Source organism: Entelurus aequoreus, linkage group LG08, assembly GCF_033978785.1.
Source record: "Entelurus aequoreus isolate RoL-2023_Sb linkage group LG08, RoL_Eaeq_v1.1, whole genome shotgun sequence".
Classification (NCBI taxonomy): Eukaryota; Metazoa; Chordata; class Actinopteri; order Syngnathiformes; family Syngnathidae; genus Entelurus; species Entelurus aequoreus.
In genome coordinates, this window is record NC_084738.1 from 42,286,834 (window position 1) to 42,303,501 (window position 16,668).

Here is a 16,668-nt window from a genome sequence, read left to right on the forward strand (position 1 = left end):
GTACTTCACTGTGCAACCTACTAATAAAAGTTTCAATCAATCAATCAATCAAACCAATTCCCATTATCTGGGAATTGATATGGTTGTAACAACTAGCAACAACTAACTTGGGCAAGTTTTCTGCCATGTCAATCTGCGTTATACGTGTATATGGAAACTGGAGGTACAGCCTGTTCTGTATTGCTTCAAATAGTATACTATGCTTTCCCGATGACATATTAGGAACATATCATCAAATGTCCATCAAGTGTGCCATCTTACCGTGGTAGCTCAAAACAAAGAATCCAGCTCCAGAGAAGTCTGAGTGGAATTTAATAAGGATGATGTTGGAGGTTGAATAGACGGACTCCAGAGCTGTGTTTCCGCTGAATTGGCCAATCTGTGGGGATGATTGGTCAGGACCGTCCCTGCAGGGGAAAAAGGAATGAAAAAAAACCTAACTCAGCCGTGTCCTACAAATTTGGGACATATCTACTTCTTTGAAGAATGGCCAGAGAGGACACTCAAGTAAGTTACTGCTCTCATTAAGCGGTCATTTGTTGTCAAAGATAGAGCTTTGATGGTATTTTACAACACCAAAGCTGGAAAGTCCTACACCACCTCCAAATGGAGATAAAGTGCCTTTGTAAGAATGGTGCCAAAAATACTAAAGCACAAAGACAAGGCACACATACGATAATATACTGTTACAGTATGTCTACTTACTTGGACGCTACCTACATCCTGTTAACAACCAGCGTCCTCTGCGTTTACATTTGCAGATGAAACTTATAACTCAGACAAAAGAAACAAACCAACGCAAATGTAGAGAATGCTGGTTCTCAGTAGATATACCTTAAAAAAAACATTATATATGTGGAAAAATTAGGGGACATTTGTGATTGTTGTAAGACATTCCAGAATAAACATAATACAGATATCCTCAAAGTTGGATATCTGTGACAAATAGTAGAGATGGAAATCATACAAAAACTGACAATTCGATTCCTATTCTTGGATTGACGAATCGATTCAGAATCAATTCTCGATTGAACACGATTCTCGCTTCAAACCAATTCTCGCAATATATTATTTGTGATAAAGATGATAACAAAACCTTTTCAAATAAGGTTACAGGTTACGAAAGGTCCTCTTGGCTCCTGACATATGACATACCCATCGAGTAAGCACATATTTGGCTTTTAAAACATTTATTAAAAAAAGAACATTGTAAAATTTGCGAGTCAATTAAGATTGAATAAGAATGAATAAAAATACCGATTCAGATAATTGTTTTCTTTTAGCAGCCCTAACAAATATTAAATGATTTATGGAGAATTATTTGTAATTAGTAAAAGATTTTGGTTGATGGCAGCCATGTTTTTCAACCAATCCTGCTCAAATTCAACCGACATGTGCTTGTCCGCCCCCAAGGATGTGAGCCAAATTGTGTGGCGATTCAGCAGATAACCCAAATGATATACATTTTCATCAGCAATTCAGCTGAAAAAGTGTTAATCCTTTCTATTCCTATTTGCTAATGTCACTAATGTGACTTTTCCGGAAGTAACTTTTCCGATGGGCTAAAATGCCGCAACCTGTCTCTTTGTTGCATTGGTGTTTTCGAGAAGAGGTACTTTTAAAATGCCATTGGTGTGAAGGGTAATTCGTTTTGAACCAAAAAGGGTAGCACTAGCATATCGAGCAAGACAGGAAGTTATCTGTCAACTCCCAGGTCAGACCGGGTGAGACTGAACTGCAGGAGTTGAATTTACTAATAGAGCCCCCACAGTACATGATTTAAAAAATTGTAATTTCCTGCTGTTTGAGTGACTTTGGATGAGGCTAATTACACCTGATAAAGGAAGAGAAGTCATCAGGGTTAGCCTCCTCTGATCCACATTAGGTGGTCTCAGCGGTCTCCATCATCGCTGTTAACTGCAAACGCATCGACTTGACAACGTGTGTGACATACATGATCATTCCTACAACCCTGCCCGTAGCTCTCCGGGTAGGAGACTAATTAGCATTTAAACTGTCAGGTTCTTCTGGTGCTGGACCAGAGAAGGGCCGCTATGAAAATGGCACCCCCACGGTGGAAATGGTGCTCCCTGCTGAGAGGCGCTGTACAGACGCATTCCTTTCTATGTGATTTTAGTCATTTGTACACTTAGCAACGGACGATCTTCGTAGTAAGCAATTTGCAAAATGGACTAGGTGGACTGCAGACAGGATTAGATTGTGTGGTCATGTGGTTTTGTTCATGTTTAAGAATGGATTTGAACTAACTTGTTCAGGTGACATGATTGCACGGGGCACAGTTCAGAACAGCTGTATTACGTTAGATACAGTTGGAAGGGAGTTCAAATGCTTCTATTTGTCGCCGTTTACCTGATGCATGAAACATGATGGTTAATGGGGGGTGGGGGTTCACTATCCACTTTATCTTCCAGATGGCAGTAGATTGTTGAATATCTTAAAATGTGTTTTGTGGCACTTCCAACTTTAACCACATCATCAGTTGCAGAGTGGCGCTTTCCATCATTTTTAGTAGACTGCATAACAAAACGATTAAACTCCCCTCCCCTCTCCCCAACATTCCTCTCATGCGAGACTCAGAAATGAATTAATCCTTTCCTTACTGTACAAATCATACAGATCGGGTATAAATACTGTCTACCCAAACACACCCGTGCTAAGTAAAAGACACTGGTAGCTAAAATCAAACGTTAAAACATAAATAATTAATTGTATCGTCTGTATATGCTACATTATTACACATTAACTATTATTTCTTACAGTATGTGTTGTCAATGCATGATGTCACTTGCGTACCGTACCGTAGCGGAATGTAGTTGTTTTATGTAGTTATTGGCATGTTCCATAAAATGTAAACACTATAAGCTGAACAAAAAACTGATGTAGATACTAAAGCTGGATTCACGTTACAGGGTTCAAGTGACATGAATCCGATTTTATGCAGCACAGTTCGCAATAAGGTGTCTTTTAAATGCGGCGACTACTCATACACATTGGATAGACCGTCTACCCCAAGCCTATTCAATTGGCGAGTTTAGTTTAAACCTTGTGCGACAAACATTTTTGCAGCAAAATCGTAAATACACAAGAATGCTCCTGTTGTGTAGAGGAACTATGACCATTGTAAACACATTGGTAGATTATTTTTTAATCTTGCTGGCAAACATAGAACACTGGGGTTCAAACTTGAGATTTACATCACTGAGGCGTGCCTCAAGGCAGCCCTTTAGGTCCTCTCCTTTTTGGCACTTACACATTTTTTTCGTAATGGGATTCATGTAACTGAGGTGTTGTTTACTTCAGATGCAGTCTCTAGTCATTTGTTCAACTTCTTTAGTTATACTAGTGGTGTTCCTCAAGATTCCATTTTAAGTCCTCTCTTTTTCTTCATTTGGTCTATTTAACTGATGGCATATGTGTTTAAAAAAGTTTGTGAGAGACTCACATTTGGGGAGCAGTTTTTAAAAACACTAGGATGCTGTCATAGAGATGATCTTTGACTAGCTTTTGTGCAGAAGATCCTTAAAAACAGCAAAGCGCTCCTGTAACTCTGACAAAATAAATCGACCAAAATCAAATGTCTACTGTAAAGGACACTGGTTCTTCGGAATATACAAAACAAGATTAATAGTGAAGGGAAAAATCTGACCGCTGAGGTCCTTAGCTTTCTGGAAATGTGGCCCCCAAAACTATTTAGTTGAATATCCCTGGTCCACCCAAACAATACACCTGTGCAAACACACTTGCAATAATAACCAAATACGAAAACATAGGATATTCTAAAGATACTTTATTTTTATACATTAAAGGCCTACTGAAACCCACTACTACCGACCACGCAGTCTAATAGTTTATATATCAATGATGAAATCTTAACATTGCAACACATGCCAATACGGCCGGGTTAACTTATAAAGTGCAATTTTAAATTTCCCGCAAAACTTCCGGTTGGAAACGTCTATGTATGATGACGTATGCGCGTGACGTCAATCGTTGAAACAGAAATATTCGGACACCATTGTATCCAATACAAACAGCTCTGTTTTCATCGCAAAATTCCACAGTATTCTGGACATCTGTGTTGGTGAATCTTTTGCAATTTGTTTAATGAACAATGAAGACTGCTAAGAAGAAAGTTGTAGGTGGGATCGGTGTATTAGCGGCTGGCTGCAGCAACACAACCAGGAGGACTTTGACTTGGATAGCAGACGCGCTATCCGACGCTAGCCGCCTACCGCATCGATGATCGGGTGAAGTCCTTCGTCGCTCCGTCGATCGCTGGAACGCTGGTGAGCACGGGTGTTAATGAGCAGATGAGGGCTGGTGTAGGTGGAGCGCTAATGTTTTTATCATAGCTCTGACGAGGTCCCGTAGCTAAGTTAGCTTCAACGGCGTCGTTAGCAACAGCATTGTTAAGCTTCGCCAGGCTGGAAAGCATTAACCGTGTAGTTACATGTCCATGGTTTAATACTATTGTTGATTTTCTGTCTATCCTTCCAGTCAGGGGTTTATTTCTTTTGTTTCTATATGCAGTTAAGCCCGATGCTATCACGTTAGCTCCGTAGCTAAAGTGCTTCGCCGATGTATTGTCGTGGAGATAAAAGTCACTATGAATGTCCATTTCGCGTTCTCGACTCTCATTTTCAAGAGGATATAGTATCCGAGGTGGTTTAAAATACAAATCTGTGATCCACAATAGAAAAAGGAGAAAGTGTGGAATCCAATGAACCCTTGTACCTAAGTTACGGTCAGAGCGAAAAAAGATACGTCCTGCACTGCACTCTAGTCCTTCACTCTTACGTTCCTCATCCATTAATCTTTTATCCTCGCTCAAATTAATGGGGTAATCGTCGCTTTCTCGGTCCGAATCGCTCTCGCTGCTGGTGTACACAATGGGGAAATGTGAGGAGCCTTTCAACCTGCGACGTCACGCTACTTCCGGTACAGGCAGGTCTTTTTTATCAGCGACCAAAAGTTGCGAACTTTATCGTCGATGTTCTCTACTAAATCCTTTCAGCAAAAATATGGCAATATCACGAAATGATCAAGTATGACACATAGAATGGATCTGATACCCCCGTTTAAATAAAAAAAATTCATTTCAGTAGGCCTTTGACTAAGTCACCACCATGAGGCATGTTGTAGTTCATGCAGTTCTTAAGGTGGTCCATGAAACATAATCAGAATTAGCCCCACTAAAAAAGTGTCTTCCAGCACTAAAAGTAGATTTTGATTCAAGTGACAGGATTACGATTTTATGCGGCACAGTGCGGAATAAGAAACTTGTGTTTATTTGTACTCTTTTTCGAGAATACGCAAGTGAAGACATCTGATGTTACTTGGTAAGGGTGTCTAAAATAAACAAAACCATTAGTATGGCAAGCAATGGCACCTACCAGACAGTGATGTAGTCATATATGGGCTCCGTGCTGAGGACAGTGAAGTTGATGTAAATCCCGTGTCCGGGTGGAACCCTCACACTCCAAACACAGTCCTGGAAATTGGGGTATTCCTCGGGGTGACCGGGTGAGTAGATGGTTCCATTTAATGATGTGATGTTTCCACCACACAGAGCTGTGAGAATCACACACAAAAGAGAGCTAAGTATGACTAAATCAAACCGGTGGGAAATAAATGAACACTTTTAATAAATTAGACTGTAATCAGTGAATCTCCTCTTTATTTTAATTGTACTGCTCTGCTTTGGAGTTCAGCACCACAAAGATACACCAGAGGGAACATTATACACCCACAATTAGCTGCAGCCATGTAATAACACTTGTTAAAAAAAGAAGTATCTGATGAGTTACAGGTCACCCTCCGTCTTAATTGCATTCGCTATTATTTCCGCTTTTATTCCAGGTTCCAATATCACAGTCATAATAGAAATTTGTCAGGAAGGAATTAAACTACTGTGCATATTAAGCAGTAGTGCTGAAAGTGAGATAACAGAGCTAATTGTAGGAATATCAACAACACCATTACTACAAAGGCAAGACTACAATCTTAGCAATATCAATTTAATAATAAAAGAATGTAAAAAAAAACAGTTTAAAAACCAAAAGTAGTACTGATAGTAATACATAATATAAATAAAGAAACATGTGATTTATTACAATCCTAATAATTAACTATTTGAATTAGTGTTTTAATTGATAAAAATGTAATACAATACACTTATGTTAAAAAGACAAAATCATTTTAAATAGTAATACAAAATATGTAGAGTAGTACATACTACATATGATGCAATTCAATAACCAGAATCAACAATGTGTTCTAGCAATAAAAACAATCATGAAATAGAATAATGTCAAAAAATAGGACAAAAAGAAGTAATAAAGTCAATAAAGCAAAATTATTTGGAAAATTAGATGAAAACAAATTATGCAATAATAATTATCAAGTTTTAATGAATTTTCTGTTAAAAATAACATAGCTGGAATACAATAATGAAAACAACTTGGAACAAATAGTTATTAGGGAAATAAATTACAAATATTTTAATTAAATGTATTTAATAATAATTTAAGTATTTTAAGTGCTTTATTTTAAGTCGTTTGGAAAGAAAAAAAAAACTATTACATAAAAGTTAAGTAAGAACAAAAAAAAATATGATGCAATTCATTAACCAGTATCAATAACTAAAGTAGTGAAGCTTTAATGGCTTTGGTCTGTCATATAGAGAGTTAAGACGCTTGGCCCGAAGCTCCCTGCAACTGTTTTCTATTAAAGATTAAAAGATTAAAGTACCAATGATTGTCACACACACACTAGATGTGGCGAAATTTGTCCTCTGCATTTGTCCCATCCCCCTGGGGAGCAGTGGGCAGCAGCGGCGCCGCGCCCGGGAATCATTTTGGTGATTTAACCCCCAACTCCAACCCTTTGTTGCTGAGTGCCAAGCAGGGAGGTTATGGGTCCCATTTTTATAGTAACTATTCATAAAGAAACACAAATGCGGCAAGTTTTCCTCTAACAACTGCATATATTAAAGAGTAGCACTGACAGGGAGATGATAAAGCTAATTATGGGGAAATAAATTACGACACAAGTAAAAAAGAAAACAATTCTCATCTGATAAACATTAATTATATATGTGTATGGATGGACTTACCTTCACATCGTGGCAGCGGGTGGTTCCAGTTGCGGCTGATTCCGTGCAAACACGTCAGCGAGGCGTCTCCCATGAGAGAGTATCCGGGCAGACACTCAAAGGACACAGTCATCCCCACGCTGAAGTCGGTGCCGATCACGATGCCGTTCCGGAAGGGCAGAGGGTCGGGACAACTGTGGAGCTGGTAGGCTGCCAAATGTCAGGAGAAGTTAGCGTCCAAGGGAGCCATATTTGGTAACTTAGCACTAGAGTCAAAATTAGACATCTAAAAGCCATACAATGTATATAGAGTATGTAGTGGTACCTTAAGAGGGTTTTGAGACAAGAGTCGTTTTTCAACTACAGGGTAATTATTATGCTTTAAAGCAGGGGTCCCCAAACTACAGCCCGCGGGCCAGATCCGGCCCCCCAGCATCCAAAATCCGGCCCACAGGAAGTCCCAAGTTAAAAAAAAAGGTTGTAATTTTATTTTTATTTTTATTTTTTTTTAATCTTTTCTAGGGTTTGTAAGCAGGATAGGTGACAGCAACAGATTGAACGTTTATTGCAGGGTTGTCAAAAGTGCGGCCCGGGGGCCATTGAAGGCCTGCAGCTAATTTTTTAAAGGCCCACAGCACATTCAAAACATATATGTCATGATTGTTTATTTCTGTTTCAGCACCCTCGTTGGGTTCCTTAGTTGCCATGGGTGCTGATTTTCGTCACCTGCCTCTGATTAGTGGTTGGGACGCTCACTTGCTCCCGGTCACTAATCATAGAGATATTTATTCCTGCCTCGCGCCACTCTGCCTGGCAGTCTTGCTCGCTCTTCGCAACATTTACGTTGGTTCCTGTTTTCACCACGCTTTTGCATTATTTGTCCTAGTGTAAGACTTTCTCGCTGTTCGCCCTCGGTTTTTTGGCTCCACACTCGACGAGTGTCTGAGTTTTTGTACTTGTTTTCCTGCTTATTGGAATAAACCACCATCTTACCTGCACGCTGCTTCCGGACGTCCTTCTACATAATGGGGAAACGACCACTGCAAAACCATGCAACCCCGACGTAACAATACTATTACAAAAAATACTTGAGAATTTTAGTGGGATTTTTTTTTTTTTAAATGGTCATTGCTCAAAAAAATTAAATAATTCTAAATCAAAGTTGTTATGTGTTATTGACCTATTCAAGGCTCCAATTACTTTACATCAAATAATCCACTTTTTAAAAAAATGTTGAGTTAAATATTTTGTGTGTTTACCAAAAAACACAGGGTTTTCTTTAACGAAAAGGGCATAAAACATAAAAAACAAATCTAACTTTACATAGACAGGGAGATTTGAAGTTAATCTAGAGATTCAAGCGTTGAAAAAAAACTACTTATTTTTTTTATATTTTAATGGCTGAGACCCTTCTGGGTCCCCGGGATCAAACTTGATGGAGGCTCCCCAAAAGGTTAAAAAAAATATTTATATTGTATCGGTTTTGAAAAAAAAAAGAAAAATACCAAAATAGCCCCAGCATGTTTTAATTTTTCAGTGTGTGGCCTTCAGAGGGAAACGTTTGGGCAGCCCTGGTTTATTGTCACTTTATTGCATTTCTGAGCAAAATAATGGCCATTTAGTCTGAGAAAGCAAAGAGTTCATTTCTTGTTGCAGAATGAAGATGGACTGTATCTGGAGTTACACATGAAAAACTAACTCAAACCGTTGTGGGATTAGCAATGTTCTCTTTCTCACTAAACACTTTGCACATCAATGCAGGAAGCTTGCACAAACTCAATCTCTGTGAGATTTCCAAGTCGCTTCCAAAATGGCACCACTGCCAGCGAGAATAAACAGAAAATGTCATTATTGAATTCCCTCGCTCTGCAGGGATCGTTACGGCGTGCGTGGTTTCTGGCAAACTTTTCAAAAGTCACAACCCAGTTTTTACTTCTTTTGTTTTAATTTTGTGTATATGGAATTATTTTTCTGTTGTGTGGAATGAAGTTTCAGTCAGATAACTTGTTCCAATTAAAAGGAGCCAACTTGGAAACTGGCAGCCGTTTTGATTGTGTGTTTGCCTTTGATTAGCAACCCGAGCGAGTCGTGTCACGTTTACCTTGGAACGTGATGTGGAACCCGGGCTTGTTCTGCGAGTAGTCGCTGTGGAAGAAGAAGCTGGTCTGGTGCGTGGTGCTGAACAGAGGCTTAGGGATGACGGGACCACTGAAGCGGTCGATGACCGAGCCCGTGTCCACGTTGCCGCTACGGATCTCCAGGTAGTCATGGATGGCCTCGGTGGAGAAGTTGATGAACTGGAGGTGAATGCCTGTGGAACAACACAACACTTTCAGGCAATTAGATTTACTGCAAGCACAGACTGAGATACAGGACACTTTATTAGGCACACCTGCACTATGTAATGAGGCTTCAGGCTTCAAAGGATTACAGTAAACCCTCTCTTACAGTGGTAAGTTTATTTCTGCAAAATATAAACTGAATATGTTCATATTTCCAGTATAAGAAACCTTCTAAGTAAGTTATTTTTAACTTTATGAGCGCCATTTAGACATGAAGTAACACCCACATAGTCAACTTTACACTAGTAAAGGCGGGACTAGATGCTGTCGGAGGTTGAGCCAATCAGTGGCCACGATAATGAAACGTACGCTCTGATTGGTTTGGTCTCCTCCGGGGTGTGGCGACAGACGACGGTATTAGAAGTACGAGGAACATTATAATATTAGTCATAGAATATGTGGAAAAAAGTCATCATATACGAGAGGATTATTTGCAAAATACAAACAGTAAATAATGTGAGAAAAGACACAATTTCCTGTGGAAGTGAGACAAAATTTAGAGCAGACTAAAAATATTACTAAATATTACTTCATCATGAATAATGATACATTAGAAAAAAAACTAGTCAACACTTTATGTAAATAATAATTTAAAGTAAATAAGAATGAATAATATTCTCAAAATATCGAGGGAAAAAAGTGATGATTGAATGTGATTAAAAATATTGTTTTTAACATTTGAATTTATTATCAATTAAGAATATAGCGCATTTTCACATGAATATAGTCGTAAATATACATGTTAAGGAGTACAGATACAATATTAATAATTTAATATATTTAAATTTATAACATAGGAAGAAACTTATCAATATTCAAAGAAAAAAAAAATATGCACATATTGCTCATAATAAAATTATTATTATGCGTGAAATGGTAAACGTTTTAAAAGAATAACATCATGCTTTGGTGCCATATGAAGTCAATGTTGTATTATTTTAATAGCTCCAACATTAGCTGTCATATTTTGGGGTAAAATGAGATTACACATTTTCTTGAAAAAAAAATTGTTAGAAAAATAATTTGTAATATTGCAAGAAAAAAAATTGACAAAATAAATGTGGATTGTCGCACATGTACGAGGAAAGGTTAAACGTTGTATTTAACAAGAATAATGTTGTCATTCGGAGAAAATCAAGTCAAAGTGGTGTTTTATAAAAATAGTATTTTACTAAGAAAAAAGTGAAAAATGTTTTTTTACCAAAGCCGACAGGTAAGTTGACACTCCATGTGCAGTCCAGTCCGCTCGGGTAGTTGCCGGGGTAACCAGGACTGAGAATGACACCGCTTACGTCCGTCAGGGCCCCCCCACACTGGGCTGGAGAGACGCAGGGAACACATAATGAGGCAAAAACACAACACAAACACACACAGTTGGCCTGCTTAAAAAGTGGAGCTTTGGAGTGCCTTGGCATCATTTGTGAATAGCAAATCAAGTCTTAAATAGATTCACTATAACACTCTGCAAAAAAGCAGCGAGCGCAAGATCCAATTAATTTGCAACACAAGGTCAAAGATAAACATCCAATTTGGATGCATCAGTGGCAGCTCATGGGCAAGAGCACTTATTTCCCTCCCATAGCCTTTAAAATTCACTCACACTCATGGTAGGTAATCAAGGCTCCTGTGCATTACTGCAGCATGAGGACTGCATTATTCATCAGATCATTTTGGGGATGTGGACGGCCAACTGGAGAGGAGCGTAATTGTTTTGGCTTGACACATGTGCGAACACGGCAACAAGCATGGAAAAGGGAGTGCAGGCATACGCTTGCAGGACACGACATCAGGTGGGAAATAGGACACAAATGAGTTGTTTATTGCACTTCTGGTTACATGCCAACACTCATTGTGGTACTTTATTGTTGTGCATGTGTTATGACGATGCCTTTGAATCTAATCCCATACAAGAAAAGTGTTGTAATATTATGAGAAGGACGTCATTATTTTATGTAAATAAAGTCATCAATGCATAAACAGTACACATTTTATGTGATTGAAGTCATAATCTTGTAGGAATAATGTCAATACGGAGAGACCTGAGAATTTTGCTGTGAATTGACAAGAATAAATGTCATACTTTCAGTCAAATTAGAAAAGCGAATATTACAAGAATGTAATGTGTGTTGAGTCAAAATATAAATATTATGTTGGGGTGCTAAAAAAAAATCGATCCACATCCAAATTGCGATTTTTGGTTATCTCGATCGACTCATAATTTCGAGAATTGATTAAAATAATAATAATAATTTGATGTGATATTTTTTTCCTATAATAAATGTTTTCATTATTTTTTATTATATTTTTTTTACATAATATTAATTATCATTGATATCATTATTATTATTATTAATATTGTTTGTTTTATAAATGTTTGTTTCCCCTTATTTTTAGTATTGTATTTGTATGCAAATATCGTAAAACTGGAATTGGGCTGAATTGGAGATGCTCGATTTTCTTTTATGAGATTAACATTCTGTAATTTTCTAACATAAAATTTAAAAAATTTAAATTTAAAAAATGTTTTTAGTCCAATATTGCAGGTAAAAGTCATATCTCAGCATCCACGAGGAGATTTTGTAACCTGTAACGTGCTTTGAAAAGATTGAATTATAATTTATAAACTAAATAATATAGCACAAAAATCGTGTTAAAACGAGAATCGATTGTGAATCGAATCATCACCCCAAGGTTCAGTAATGAATCGAACTCTGAGTTGCCTGAAGATTCCTACTTCTGTTATTCTGATATTTAACACAAGCATATAATCATATTATTATTATTACAATAAAAAGTTTAAATATTAAGAGAAAAAAATATATAATTGAATGATAAAGAACAATATTTTTACATGAAAAAAGTCATACTTTTACGAGAAAAAAAAAAAGGTTGTGATCCAAATTTCTACATGTAAACAAACTACGATGAGTTCAAGGATCGCTGAAATTAGTAGGACAAAACAGTGCTTGCCAAATCCTCTCATCAGTGAAGCATGTATAACATAAACAGTGGGATTTCTAACAGGAAGGTTTGTGTCATGTTTGTTCTCCTACAGAAAATACATTAAAACAAAAAATAAATTTTTTTCGTCCATTTTCACACATCTCTGAAATACTTAATAAGGGCAATAACGGCATAACTTTACCACAATTTTTGCTTGAAATAATGGTCGTAAATATAGAATTCTGGAACAATGGATTTAAAAAATTACGACCATACAGACGTGTAGTAGTAATTTGATGCAAATAAAGTCACAATATAAACATTTCTTTATTTGACTAATTTTACAATTAGAAAGTCACATTTTTTCACGTAAATATATACTGTAAGCATTTTTTTTTAATAAAAAATGTATGGTATACTCTAGATTTTAGGCATAACACAGTATTACGAGATAATGTGATTATTTTTAATTAAAAAAAATATGAGTTTACAAAAATAGTTTATCTTTATGAAAGTAAAGTTTTTATAATCAAGTCGAGGAAAAATTGAAATGCAAATGCAATACACATATTTGGAGACTAAAGTTGATTTTCCACGAATGAGGTAGAACTATTTAGAGAATAAAGTTGAAATATTAGTTTTTTTGTAAATATTACAAGGTGTGACTGTTACTTACCAAGACAGAGAGGTACCGGATAGTTCCATCTTCGCACTGGTCCAGGCATGCAGGTGATATGTGCGTTTCCCTACAAATACAAACAAATAAAAGTTTTATCAAAAACACTCACTTCCTCCTAATTAGTAACATTTATAATGTATCTTGGGAGTCATTTAGCACAGCGGCATTATATCAAATGTTTGTAAAAAGAGCCAGCTTTCCCTCAGATTCACTTTTTTCCTACTTTTTCTCTTTGTGTGGAAAAAAAGAGCACACATAGCGCCACATCAGAGAAGCCACTTTTAACGACGACACACCTTTTCTTCTACATGCAGCACACTTGCATGCAATAAATGTAACAAGAATGTGTGTGCTCGCCTGAAGAGAGTATCCTTGTTCGCAGGAGAACTGCACCACGTCGCCCACCATGAATCTGTCTCCTTGTCGGATGCCGGAGTTTGGAGTCTGGGGCTCCGGACACGACTCCAGACCTATAGCTGAGCAAAAAATAGTACATGTGTGGTTGCTGAAACCAATTACAAACACGAGACCCTTTGAAAAAAATGATTTATTATTTGTATTTTGTTTTTAATTATAACAAATTAAACTTTGGAGACTCACAGAAAAAAGGGTTGTTAGTGCATATGCGTTCCATTATGCAATGAAATCACTGCTACATCAATCAAAAACGTCTTTTTAAAAATGTTATTTGTAAATTGTATTTACAAAAATAACAGCATGTTAATCTAATGAAAGAAATAGAGCAACCCCAACTCCAACCCAACCGCAGCTTTACAATATTTAGGATAGACATTTACAGAGCAATTGCAAATACATTAAAATACAATATTAACCAAAAACATGTTTGAAAGCCAATGTATCAATAATAAATATAATAATAATACTAAACATATCAATAATAGTTGTTTAATGTTTTTATCAAAACATTTATTTAAAAAAAAAATGCTTAAAAAATATTTTATTAAAAAAAAATGGATTCTTGAAAATTATGAATCAATTAGGAACAAAAATGTAATATAATAATAATTAAGGCCCTAAAAAGAGTTTAAAAAGAATAATAAAAAGCCTGATTTAAAAAGGTGTGCCTTTAATCTTTTTTTTTATTTTTAGAAATATATTCAAATAAATATATATTGAATACATTAAACATTTAAACATTTGGAAAAATAACTTAAAATATTTAACAAAATGGATATGTTTATAATATGGACACTTACATATATGAAACAAATAACAACTATTAAACAAACATTTAATTTGGAGTTAAGTTCTTTGCTTGAGAATCAACTGATGTTAAAAGACAGAGGGAATTAATTAGTCCAAAAGTGATCAAATTGAATCACTGCTATTTATATTATTTAAAAATGTAAAAATAACAATTTTAAAAATCACCGCAAAATTAGGAATCAATGAATATTTGTTTAATATATTAAGAAAAATACAGCTAAATATGTGAAATACAACACCGCTATCTGCTGTATGTAGTGACTCCCACCTTTGGCCCTAATGCATGTTCTAACTGTGCATCACTCCCTTTTTACATGTGTACATATATAGTATGATATGTATAATAAATATGCTACCTGTGTATTCCAGGTGGAATCCAGCGGCTGAGACGCTGATGTCAGAGCTGAAGCTGAGATAGAGGTTGTTGGATGTGCTGTTTAGGAGGGGCGGGATGGTGGTGCCTTGAATCGCACACACGCACACGCACACACACGCACACACGCACACACACACACATGCACGCACATAATCAAAGAGATGACCATCTGATAGCAAAGGCAACAACAACAAAGGCTTCACCCCAAATATCAATTTCCATCCTTTTCTCTCTTATTGCTGCCACTCTGGAAGAAGATGGAAGGGTTTTTTTTTCTTTTTTTCTGAGGGTGTGTGTTTCATTTGAAAGCGAAAATGTTGGCCTGACCTAGTTAGAGAGTGGCAAGGCAAGAGTACAAAGTCAGGAATAAAAAGAAGCCAAGCTGTCACAGTCGACTGTGTTTCTGCCTCAATGATGTTCTTTCATGTTAAGGAACGCTAACCTTCGCTAAGCTACTCATCTGTGCTAAATGTCAGCGCCGCGTATTTGTGTTAATGATATTCTAGAACCTGTTTGATGGGAACATGTGAGGGCAGCCCTGTTTGTCTTTCCTTTTTGTTGCTTTAGTGGCCAAAGTACATCAAAGCTTGCAATGAAGGATGTGATTGACTGCCTATATCGAAGGCCATTCATTAGCTTTCCCATTCCAGAAGAAACCGTGTTCATTATAATGACACACTATTAAAGAAATATAGATTTTCTCCCCATAATGAATTATGAATAATTAACAGATGAATGACAGTACTCATGAATACGTTTCCTGTGCTGTATTAAGTTTGTGGTGCTACATTATTTATCTTTTGCAGTGTGCATGTATGAATTTCCAACAACTAAACATTTGATTGAATATTCATACCACATGATTAAGAAAAACCTGCATTACAAAAGGAATGCATATTTTCTTTGTGGTCTAATTGCATGATGCGATGCTATCATATGTTTTTCCAGGAATCTTATGTAAACAAGTTTACCCGTGCCTTCTTACCAGAATAGCTGCCCAGCCTGGGCGCGTGGTTGTCCGCTCCATCGTAGAAGTCCAAAGAGTCCCAGTTGTGCTCCGTAGCAAAACTCACCACTTGAACCTGAAATGTGTCCAAAGTCAACAGTTATTGTTCCTTTCTTGGAACATTCAGTCATTTATATTTAATGTAATTGATCGTTAGTTTAAAAGAGTATTCCTAATTATATTGATAGCCTAATTACAACTAATTCTACTTCAAAAGATCAATAATTGGCACTCCCAGGTGTCTCAATCAACACTAGTTGGCTTGTTCCGTGTTGCGTATTCAATATAGTCATCTTTTACAGGCCAAAAGTTTGGACACACCTCATTCAATGCGTTGTCTTTATTTTCATGACTATTTACATTGCAGATTGTCAATGAAGGCATCACAACTATGAATGAACACATGTGGAGTTATGTACTTAACAAAAAAAGGTGAAATAACTGAAAACATGTTTTATATTCTAGTTTCTTCAAAATAGCCACCCTTTGCTCTGTTTACTTTTTCGCACACTCTTGGCATTCTCTCGATGAGCTTCAAGAGGTAGTCACCGGAAATGGTTTTCACTTCACAGGTGTGCTTGAAGCTCATCAAGAGAATGCCACGAGTGTGCAACGCAGTAATCGGAGCAAAGGGTGGCTATTTTGAAGAAACTAGAATACAAAACTAGCTTTCAGTTATTTCACCTTTTTTTGTTAAGTACATAACTCCACATGTGTTCATTCATAGTTTTGATGCCTTCAGTGACAATCTACAATGTAAATAGTCATGAAAATAAAGAAAACCCATTGATTGATTGGTTGATTGAATGAGGAGAAAGTGTGTCCAAACTGTTGGCCTGTACTGTCTGTGCGTGTCCTATAAATACAAATGTTTTTTTCTGGATGAGTATGTATTAAAACTCAAACCATATTCTCACATTTCTATAGAAATTAAGTCATAATCATGTTTATCAATGTATGACGCTGGAATATTCTAAGAAA

General features: G+C 36.6%; 1 protein-coding gene across 2 annotated transcripts in view; it reads right to left on the reverse strand.

The window, feature by feature from the left end:
• csmd3b (CUB and Sushi multiple domains 3b) overlaps positions 1 to 16,668 on the reverse strand; it is an 822,373-nt gene that overhangs the window by 105,326 nt on the left and 700,379 nt on the right. For both annotated transcript variants that reach the window (XM_062056514.1, XM_062056513.1), the window contains 9 exons: positions 15,667 to 15,763; positions 14,662 to 14,766; positions 13,436 to 13,554; positions 13,076 to 13,145; positions 10,658 to 10,774; positions 9,216 to 9,425; positions 7,136 to 7,324; positions 5,415 to 5,592; positions 262 to 407 (listed from right to left, as the gene is read on the reverse strand). In XM_062056514.1, the coding sequence (XP_061912498.1) occupies positions 262 to 407; positions 5,415 to 5,592; positions 7,136 to 7,324; positions 9,216 to 9,425; positions 10,658 to 10,774; positions 13,076 to 13,145; positions 13,436 to 13,554; positions 14,662 to 14,766; positions 15,667 to 15,763 (1,231 nt within the window). The remainder of the gene's footprint in view (positions 1 to 261; positions 408 to 5,414; positions 5,593 to 7,135; positions 7,325 to 9,215; positions 9,426 to 10,657; positions 10,775 to 13,075; positions 13,146 to 13,435; positions 13,555 to 14,661; positions 14,767 to 15,666; positions 15,764 to 16,668) is intronic.